Source organism: Tachyglossus aculeatus, chromosome 2 (genome assembly GCF_015852505.1).
Source record: "Tachyglossus aculeatus isolate mTacAcu1 chromosome 2, mTacAcu1.pri, whole genome shotgun sequence".
Lineage (NCBI taxonomy): Eukaryota > Metazoa > Chordata > Mammalia > Monotremata > Tachyglossidae > Tachyglossus > Tachyglossus aculeatus.
The window spans coordinates 148,018,732-148,030,007 of NC_052067.1; the positions used below are offsets into that span (position 1 = coordinate 148,018,732).

Consider the following 11,276-nt stretch of genomic DNA (forward strand, 5'->3'; position numbering starts at 1 on the left):
ATTAAGTATTCCTAGATGAGAATTATTGTTTAGTACCGTATTTTAGAATCTAAGTGACTATCATTCTCAGATCCCCCAAACAGGTCCCGTCTACTATTAAGTTTTTCAGTAATCTTGCATCAAGACCATATAATTCAATACATCTTTCACTGTCATAACTACAGAACAGATGAACCCTTAATTAGTCTAATTGGCTAAATCAAATTTTCATACAAATCAAATTTGGTAATCAACCTGTAAGTAGCTCGTATTTCCAGCCTTTTCAAATAATGGTCTGCCCAGATGGCAATTTTTTTAGGTTCTGTCCAAGGTCTTTATTCTGAGGAAGTGTCAATATTTTCTTTCCACTAGCTTTTTTAAAGCTCCCTGAAGTTTCTCAGGTGGGAGTAACTGAGCGGAAAACCAAGAGGTCTTAAAATCCCAGTAGCAGAAGCTGCTGCTTTTACTTCAGGTGAGAGAAAGCAGAAAGGTAGGAAAGAAAGAGAGCAGGGTTGTACCTGGGTCAGATAATGGGGTCAGAAACATAGAAGGGACTGGAACTTGAATACAGTGTGGATGGGCCTGTCTTAGAGAAAGTGTATATATGTATATATGTTTGTACATATTTATTACTCTATTTATTTATTTATTTTATTTGTGCATATCTATTCTATTTATTTTATTTTGTTAGTATGTTTGGTTTTGTTCTCTGTCTCCCCCTTTTAGACTGTGAGCTCACTGTTGGGTAGGGACCGTCTCTATATGTTGCCAATTTGTACTTCCCAAGCGCTTAGTACAGTGCTCTGCACATAGTGAGCGCTCAATAAATACGATTGATGATGATGATGATGAAGTGGGAATGTGTGACGAGCTGTACTGCACAGAGTGAAGGATGGATTGGAGTGGAGAGAGAGAGGAGGAGGGGAGGTCAGCAGGGAAGTCGATGCAGTAGTCAAGGTGGGAAATGAGGAGGACTTGGGATCAATGTAGCAGCAGTTTGGAAAGAGAAGACCGGGTGGATTTTAGCGATGTTGTGAATAATAATAGTGATAATAGTGATATTTGTCAAGCGCTGCGTGCCAAGAATAATGCTAAACGCTTGGATGAATACAGTCCAATCATATCAGACACTGTCTCCATCATAACCAGCTCTCACAGTTCAAGGGAGAGGGAGAATAAACATATAATTTCCATTTACAGATGAGGAAACTGAGGCATAGAGCAGTCCAATGACTTTCTTAAGGTTAGACAGCAGGCAAGTGACAGAGCCAGGACTAGAAGCCAGGTTTCCTGACTCCCAGTCCTGTGTTCTTTCCAAGGTTGTTCTGCAGTTGAGGAACATCCTTCCATCTTTGGCTTATAGGCTCTAATAGTGAGAATTCCTGCATCATTTTTTTTCCTTTACTGATAATATAATAATTTTTTGAATTGATTAGAGCTTTCACTTTTCCGCAGCACTTACACATTAATAATTCATTTTATCCCCCCATTATCCCTGTTAGATAAGGAAAGGCAGAGGTCTCATTCCCATTTACAGATGAGGAAACTCAGAGAGGTTATATGATTTGTCCAAGGTCACCCAGCATGCCAGGAGCAGAGACAACCTTGTAACCTACCCCAGCGCTTAGAACAGTGCTTGGCAATTAGGAAGTGAGTAACAAATATCATCATTATTATTATTATTAGATCACACCTTGGCACTCCAATTCTTCAACCTGGACTCGCTCCACCAGTACTTGTTGCCTTTATTAGGAACATTTTCCCAAGGGGGACCTGTATTCTCCATGTAATCCCACAATTAATCATGACTAGACTGAGAGCCCGTTTCTAGACTGTGAGCCCGTGGTTGGGTAGGGACCATCTCTACATTTTGCCAACTTGTACTTCCCAAGCGCTTAGTACAGTGCTCTGCACACAGTAAGCACTCAATAAATACGATTGAATAACTGGTATCCCTGATTTCCTACTACAACCAGCCTGCACATATCGCTCTTCTAATGATGACCTACTCATTCATTCATTCATTCATTCATTCAATCGTATTTATTGAGCGCTTACTGTGTGCAGAGCACTGTACTAAACGCTTGGGAAGTACAAGCTGGCAACATATAGAGACGGTCCCTAACCAACAACGGGCTCACACTGTACCGCGATCATGTCTGTCTCGCCGACGACCTCTCACTCATATAATAATAATAATAACGGTATTTGTTAAGCACTTACTATGTGCCAAGCACTGTTCTAAGTGCTGGGGAAATACAGGGTAATCAGGTTGTCCCACATGGGGCTCACAGTCTTCATCCCCATTTTACAGATGAGGGAATTGAGGCCCAGAGAAGTGAAGTTACTTGCCCATAGTCACACAGATGACAAGTGATGGAGCTGGGATTAGAACCCATGACCTCTGACTCTCAAGCCTGTGCTCTTTCCACCGAGCCACACTGCTTCTCTGTCCTGCCTCATATAATAATAATAATGATGATGGTATTTGTTAAGCGCTTACTATATGTTCTAAGCATTGGGGGATACAAGGTGATCAGGTTGTCCCATGAGGGGCTCACAGTCTTAATCCCCATTTTACAGATGAGGGAACTGAGGCACAGAGAAGTTAAGTGACTTGCCCAAAGTCACACAGCTGACAATTGGCAGAGCGGGTCATATCCTTCTCATATCCTGCTTCTGATCTGGAATATCCTCCCTCTTATTCATCAAATGATCACTCTCCCCACCTTCAAACCTTATTATAATCACACCTTTTACAAGAAGACTCCGCTGATTAGACCCTCATTTCCGCTTCTCCCACTCCCTTCTGCATCACCCTCGTACTTGAATTTGCATCCTTTATTCACATCTTCCCCCAGCCCCGCAGCACTTATGTACATATCCATAATTTATTAATTTATATTAATGTCAATCTTCCCCTCTAGACTATAAGCTCGTTGTAGGCAGTTTCTACCAACTCTCTTGTATTGCACTCTCCAAAGTGCTTAGTGCAGTGTCTGATTGATCTAAATATGATTGATTGATCCTGTTTTTGTCTCTTTCAGTATGAGGCTCCCAATCGTACCATTAATTGTACTTGTTGAGCACTTACTATGTACAGAACACTGAACTAAGCGCTTAGGAAATTACAATACAATAGAGTCAGTAGACCCAACCGCTGCATTCAAGTAGACATCAACATCAATGAATCAATAATAATATTTGTGGTATTTGAATTATTTGTTAAGTGCTCACTATGTTTTAAGCACTATACTGAGCACTGGGGTAGATACAAGATAATCAGTTCAGACACAGTCTAAGTAGAAGGGAGAACTGGTATTGAATCCCCAATTTACAGAAGAGGAAAGTCAGGAATGACTTTCTGTAGATCTTACAGCATGAAAGTGCATGGCCTTTGGAGTTAGAGGACTTGGGTTCTAATCCTGGCTCCACCACTTGTCTGCTGTGTGACCTTGGGCAAGTTACTTAACTTCTCTGTGACTCAGTTACCTCATCCGTAAAATTGGGATTAAGAATGTGATCCCCATGTGGGACAATCTAATTACCTGGCAGCTATCACAGTGCTTAGGACAGCCTTGGCACATAGTAAGTGCTTAACAGATAGTGTTATTATCATTATTATTATTATTATGTGGCAGAACTGGGATTAGAACCCAGGTCCTTGGACTCCCAAGCCTGTGCCTTTTCCACCAGAATATGCCGTCAACAGGAGGGAGTAGTATTTCTACTCAAAACAGGACTTCTCTTACCTGCCAGCAAGATGGCATAAAGGTGGAAAAGACTTCCGTCTTTCATGGTTCCAGGAGAATGTGTTCTTTAACTGGAATGTTCCATATTTATACAGGGATAATTTTACCAAATAAGGGAAATGCTGAAATTGAAGTCATTGCAAATAACACTTTTGAACCTGTAGTTTGTACTTTGTACTTTAAAGTACTGAAATTAACAAACCAAGGATGCCTGAGTGGAAGTTGTCCAAAAGATAAGCAACTTGTCATGGAACGTCATCTGAAGGACATTTCCTGTTTTCAGCAGGTGAGCTGAAATGCTCATAGTATAGAAAGCTTTCTTCATAGTTTTTATGATGCTCTTCCTTCTAAGCTCGTTAGCTATCCAGATGGAATCAATCTTTCATTTTTAGTCAAAAAACAAATAATAACCCCAAAAGGATTTTTACATTCCCTGTTACCCTGTAGACCAAGCCACAGGTTGAAAGGGTCAAAAGCACGAGATCCCAAGCTTCCTCTTTTGGTATATTAAAGATTCTGAAACTCCTCTGAAATATTTAAAAATCTGAAAACATATAAACCACAGACAATAAAAACCACCAAAAAGAGACATGAACAACTTCCACATTGCAAGAAGAATCAGTTTCCTAAAGGCTGCTTTTTTTGTTCATGGTATTTGTAAAGCACCCAGTATATGCCAGGGTAGATATGAAATAATCTGGTTGGATACAACCCATATTCCACATGGGGATTGCAGTCTTAATCTCCATTTTACAGATGAGGTAAATGAGGCAGAGAGACATTAAGTGACTTGCCCAAGATCACACAGCAGATAGGTGACAAAGCTGGGATTAGAACCCAGATTCATTTATTCAATCGTATTTATTGAGTGCTTACTGTGTGCAAAGCATTGTACTAAGCACTTGGAAAGTGCAATTCAGCAACAGAGACAATTCCTGAGCACAACGGGCTCACAGTCTAGAAAGGGGGAGACAGACATGAAAACAAGTAAACAAGCATCAATAGCATCAATATAAATAAATAGAATTATAGAAATCCTTTTGACTTCCAAGGCTGTGCTCTATCCACTAGGCAATGCTGCTTCTGATAGTTCAGTCTCTATCAATCAATCATATTTATTGTGCCCTTAATGTGTGTAGATCACCGTACTAACCATGCTTGGGAGAGTAAAACATGACAATAAAACAGACACATTCCCTGCCCACAGCGAGCTTACAGGCTAGAGGGGAAGACAGACATTAACATAAATAAATAAATTATGGATAAGGACGAAAGTGCTGTACACAGACTCCCTAAGACTCCCTAATCAGTAAAGCCTGCCAAAACTCAAATCCTGCAGGGAGTAATCAACAATGGGGTTCAGTAAGGGTTTCAAGGAGGGGCCAGCTTCACAGATAGAGAAGCCACCAAAACTCAGCCATTTCCAAACTTCTCAAGACCACTGGCAAAATCTACCCCAGCCCACAAAGACTATTTAGAACACATCTGAGAGATGAATTTTTTGTTATTGACATTACATACGACACTTTGGCTCTGTTGGCTTTAAAAAGTAACCAAAATGATAGTAAAGATGAAGGAAATAAAATGAATGACAGTGCTAACTCATGTCATGGCAGAAATGAAGTGATTGACAGCTTGCATTACTGCCCAGATCATCTTTGTGCAGAAATGCTCTGGGCATGTTACTCCCCTCCACAAAAATCTCCAGTGGCTACCAGTCAACCTACGCATCAGGCAAAAACTCCTCAGTCTCGGCTTCAAGGCTGTCCATCACCTCGCCCCCTCCTACCTCACCTCCCTTCTTTCCTTCTCCAGCCCAGCCCGCACCCTCCGCTCCTCTGCCACTAAACTCCTCACTGTGCCTCATTCTTGCCTGTCCCACTGTCGACCCCTGGCCCACATCCCCCCCCTGGCCTGGAATGCCCTCCCTCCACACATCCACCAAGCTAGCTCTCTTCCTCCCTTCAAAGCTCTACTGAGAGCTCACCTCCTCCAGGAGGCCTTCCCAGACTGAACCCCCTCCTTCCTCTCCCCCTCCCCCTCCCCACCACCCTACCTCCTTCCCCTCCCCACAACACCTGTATATATGTTTGTGCAGATTTATTACTCTATTTATTTTACCTGTACATATTTACTATTCTATCTATTTTATTTTGTTAATAGGTTTTGTTTTGTTGTCTGTCTCCCCCTTCTAGACTGTGAGCCCATTGTTAGGTAGGGACCGTCTCTATATCTTGCCAGCTTGTACTTCCCAAGTGCTTAGTACAGTGCTCTGCACACAGTAAGTGCTCAATAAATACGACTGAATGAATGAATGAATGAATGAGTGAGTCTTTATTGCCATCAGTGACCCAGCTGAGGTCCCACCTTGGATCTCACCCAGGGCAAAGAGTCCTGGAACTCTCTTCTGTATCCAGATGGGTACAACTGATTGATTCACAGTGTTTACGGACTGCTTCTGCAGTACATCGACACCCTGATTCTTCTGGGCTCTCCACCAGAACCTGTTGCCTTGACTAGGAACATTTTCCCAAAGGGTACCTGTATTCCCCATGTAATCCCGCAATTAATCATGTAATCCCTGATTTTCTACTACATCCAGCCCCCACACACTCCTCCTCTAATGATGACCTAGGCCTAGGCCAATAAATCCTATTCCTGCTGTTAGGGTGTGCAATCTCCATTTTGTAATCTCCACCTTTATCTTTCAGCAGGTTTCCGAAGAGGAGTAAAACATCCCGCCCAGATCTTGAAATGGAGCAGTCCAAGCAAGTTCTCTGGATTGGTCAGATCTAGTGCTGGAGGCCACTCTCAAACAGAGCATGGGAGTCAAATGACTTACTTGTGGATTTCCTCAATAATCCATATCAATCAGCCAGTCAATTATATGCATTCATCATCATCATTAATCGTATTTATTGAGTGCTTACTGTGTGCAGAGCACTGTACTAAGCACTTGGGAAGTACTAGTTGGCAACATATAGAGACAGTCCCTACCCAACAGTGGGCTCACAGTCTAAAAGGGGGAGACAGAGAACAAAACCAAACATACTAACAAAATACAATAAATAGAATAGATATGTACAAGTAAAATAAATAAATAAATAGAGTAACAAATATGTACAAACATATATACATATATATTGAGCACTTACTATGTGCAGAGCACTATACTAAGTGCTTGGGAGAGTACAATATACATACATAAGTACATGTATATTAATATACATATATAAGTACAATATAACAATATAACAGACACATTCCCTGCCCACAGTGAGCTTACTATCTAGAGGGGGAGACAGACATTAATAGAAGTGGATAAAATTACAGGTATGTACCTAAGTATGGTGGGGATGGGGGGGATGAATAAAGAGAGCAAGCCAGGGAGACGCAGAAGGGAGTGGGAGAAGAGGAAAGGAAGACTTAGTCAGGGAAGGCCTCTTGGAGGAGATGGGCCTTCAATAGGGCTTTGAAGGAGGGGGAGAGTAATTGCCCAAGCACCCCAGAATTCACCTCCCCGTGCCCTCTGCCTCCCCAGAATCTTTACTCCCTGTACATGGTCCTGAGCCTGTCTGCTGAGACCTGGGCCCTGAGGGGAGGGAGGTGTGTAGTTTCTTGCACAATATCATCAAATCGTCTGCCTGCCCTTCCTTGGTCCAAGGCTCTGGACCCCTCCCCAAAACTGGGTCCCTCTGAATCCACCCAATTGCTGAAAGAACTGCAAAAATGTTTCAGGGTTTTTAGAGCAAAATGTGAAACCCATGAAAACGTACCTCTTTGCTGTCCTCTGAGACAATGGGGAGGTTCCTTTCTCCTGTCCCGACCCTGAGACCCTGCCGAACATAGACACATCTACTCCAGGAAAGATTTTCGAGCAGAAAGAGAGTGGCTCAGTGGAAAGAGCCCGGGCTTTGGAGTCAGTGGTCTTGGGTTCAAATCCCGGCTCCGCCAATTTTCAGCTGTGACCTTGGGCAAGTCACTTAACTTCTCTGTGCCTCAGTTACCTCATCTGGAAAATGGGGATTAAGACTGTGAGCCCCCCGTGGGACAAACTGATCACCTTGTATCCCCCCAGCGCTTAGAACAGTGCTTTGTACATAGTAAGCACTTAATAAATGCCATCATTACTATTATTTTTATGAGGAAGTGCCTTTGTGAGGGGAGGGAAGGGCTTCCATAGGCAGCCCAGGGAGCGTTAGAGAACCAGTAGCTGCAGAATACAGCCTGGTCTTTAAACACCTGTGGAGCTACTTAAAAATAATAATAATAATAACAATAATAATTATGGTATTTGTTATGTGCTTCCTATGTGCCAGGCACTGCACTAACCAGTGGGGTGGATACAAGCAAATCAGGTTGGACCCAGTCCCTGTCCCACGAGGGGCTCACAGTCTCGATCCCCATTTTACAGAAGAGGTAACTGAGGCACAGAGAAGTGAAGTGATTTGCCTAAGGTCACACAGCAGACAAGTGGGGGAGCTGGAATTAGAACCCATGACCTTCTGTCTCCCAGGTACATGCTCTATCAACTATGCCATGTTGCTGGCCCTGTCCATACTCATGGACTTGGTTTTCATTATCGTTCCTATTAGTAATCACTTTTAATGCCTGCCTCTGGGCATATTACTCCCCTCCTCAAAAATCTCCAGTGGCTACCAATCAACCTATGCATCAGGCAGAAAATCCTCACTTGGCTTCAAGGCTGTCCATCACCTCTCCCTCTCCTACCTCACCTCCCTTCTGTCCTTCTCCAGCCCAGCCCACACCCTCCGCTCCTCTGCCGCTAATCTCCTCACTGGGCCTCGTTCTCGCCCATCCCGCCGTCGACCTCCGGCCCACGTCCTCCCCCTGGCCTGGAATGCCCTCCCTCTGCACATCCACCAAGCTAGCTCTCTTCCTCCTTCAAAGACCTACTGAGAGCTCACCTTCTCCAGGAGGCCATCCCAGACTGAACCCCCTCCTTCCTCTCCCCCTCCCCTTCCCTCCGCCCTACCTCCTTCCCCTCCCCACAACACCTGTATATATGCTTGTACAGATTTATTACTCTATTTATTTTACTTGTACATATTTACTATTCTATTCATTTTATTTTGTTAATATGTTTTGTTTTGTTGTCTGTCTACCCCTTCTAGACTGTGAGCCCACTGTTGGGTAGGGATCATCTGTATACGTTTCCAACCTGTACTTCCCAAGCGCATAGTACAGTGCTCTGCACACAGTAAGTGCTCAATAAATACGATTGAATGAATGAATGAATGCGTTCTCCTGTAGACCGTAAGCTCCCTGTGGGTAGTGATTCTGTCTACAAACTCTATTGTACCTTACTTTTCCAAGAGCTTAGTACACTAATGTGCACACAGTATCCCCTCAAAAAATACCATCGACTGATTGATTGAATTTTTCCTGTGTAGCAGGCAGTGATCAAACACATATTACAGACAATAACCTCAGAACCATCCAATGAAAATGCATTCAGGGAGGGAGATGAGGTGGTTCAGAGTTTCAGATTGCCTAACAATCAATCAATCAATCAATCTACCAGTGGTACTTAGTGAGCCTTAGTGAGTGGTACTGTGTGCATAATGAGAAGCAGTGTGGCTTAATGGAAAGAGCACAGGCTTGGGAGTCAGAGGACGTGGGTTCTAATCCTGGCTCTGCCACTTGTCAGCTGTGTGACTTTGGGCAAGTCACTGACTTCTCTGTTACTCAGTTCCCTCACCTGTAAAATGGGGATTAAGACTGTGAGCCCCACGTGGGACAACCTGATGACCTTGTATCTACCCCAGTACTTAGAACAGTGCTCGGCATATAATAAGCATTTAACAAATGTCATCATCATCATTATTATTATTATAGAGCGCCAAGAACTACAATAAGCACTGTTCATTGTGGGTATAGATTGTCTCTCTCTATTTGCTGTATTGAACTTCCCCCAAGTGTTTAGTATAGTGCTCTGCACAGAGTAAGCGTTCAATAAATATGACTGAACGAACAGATGCAAACACATAGGTGATGCAGAGGAAGGCTGAATAGGGGAAATTGTATTTATTGAGTACTTACTTTATGTTGAGCACTACACAAACCACTTGGGAGAGGATAATAGAGTTGATTAGAGTTGACTTGCCCAAAGTCACACAGCTGACAATTGGTGGAGCCGAGATTTGAGCTCCTGACCACTGACTCCAAAGCCCGTCGTCTTTCCACTGAGCCATGCTGCTTCCCCCAACATCTCTTTCATCACATCTCTCAAATCCACCCCTTCCTCTCCATCCAACCTGTTATAAGGCTGATCCAATAACTTATATCCTGCCTTAACTACTGCATCAGCCGCCTCACTGACCACCCTGCATCCTGTCTCCTCATTCTTCACTCTGCTGCCTGGGTCATTTTTCTAAAAAAAAAGGTTCAGTCCATGTTTCGCCACTCCTCAAAAACCTTCAGTGGTTGCTCATCCATCTCAACACATCAAGAAAAACTCCTTCCATTGGTTTCTCTACTACCTAATCTCACTAATCTCTCGCCATCACCGAACGCACTCCTCTAATGCCAACCTACTTACAGTTTCTAGATTTCATCTGTATCACCGTGGATCCCCTTTTTCACCACCTCTCTATAGCCTGGAACTCCCTACCCCTTTATACCCCACAAACCATCACTCTTCCTATTTTCAAATACCTACTAAAGTCATTTCTCCCCCTAGAAGTCTTCCCTAACGTCTCACTTCCTTACCCTATTTGCCCTCCCCTCAACATTACCTATACACTTGAGTCTCTGCAAACTTAACACTTTGATACTCACTCTAATCCCAGGCACACAACACGTATCTACATCATATACTCTGCCACTTCCAGCGCTTAGTATAGTGCCTGGCACATAGTAAGCGCTGAATAAATACCATAATTATTATTATTCTCCTGTCCCTAATATATTTGAATGTTTGTCCCCCCAACTAAATTGTAAGCTCTTTCAGGGTAGGGATTGTGTCTACCAATTCTACTGCATTATAATTAAGGTACTTTTTAAGCACTTTTTGTATTCCTTTCATTCATTCATTATATGCCAAGCACTGTTCTAACTGCTGGGGAAGACACAAGCTAATTAAGTTGGACACAGTTCCCATCCCACATGGGATTCACAGTCTAAATAGGAGAATGTAGGCTTTTATCCCCATTTTAATGATGAGGTAACTGGTGCACAGAGAAGTTAAGTGACTTGCCCATGATCACGCAGTAGACGTGTGTCAGGTCCTCTGAATTCCAGGCCAATGCCCTTTCCATTAGGCCTGGAAAATTCCAGCCTCTGGTCTGGATTGCCCTCCTTCCTCAAATCCGACAGGTAATTACACTTCCCCTCTTCAAAGCCTTATTGAGGACGCATCTCCTCCAATTTGCCCTCCCAGACTAAGCCACTCCTTTCCTCTTCTTCCTCACCCTGACTTATTCCCTTTGTTTTTCCCCCCTCCCAGCCCCACAACACTTACGTACATATCTGTAATTTACTTATTTGTATTGATGTCTGTCTCCTCACCTTTAAACCGTAAGC

At 43.2% G+C, this 11,276-nt stretch overlaps 1 protein-coding gene across 2 annotated transcripts in view; it reads right to left on the reverse strand.

Annotated features, from left to right (window-relative positions):
- Nucleotides 1-3,788, reverse strand: part of LOC119943922 (sucrase-isomaltase, intestinal-like) — a 126,706-nt gene extending 122,918 nt beyond the window's left edge. For both annotated transcript variants that reach the window (XM_038765131.1, XM_038765140.1), the window contains exon 1: nt 3,732-3,788. In XM_038765131.1, the coding sequence (XP_038621059.1) occupies nt 3,732-3,777 (46 nt within the window). In that variant the 5' untranslated portion in view covers nt 3,778-3,788. The remainder of the gene's footprint in view (nt 1-3,731) is intronic.
- Between the last annotated feature and the right edge of the window lie 7,488 nt (nt 3,789-11,276).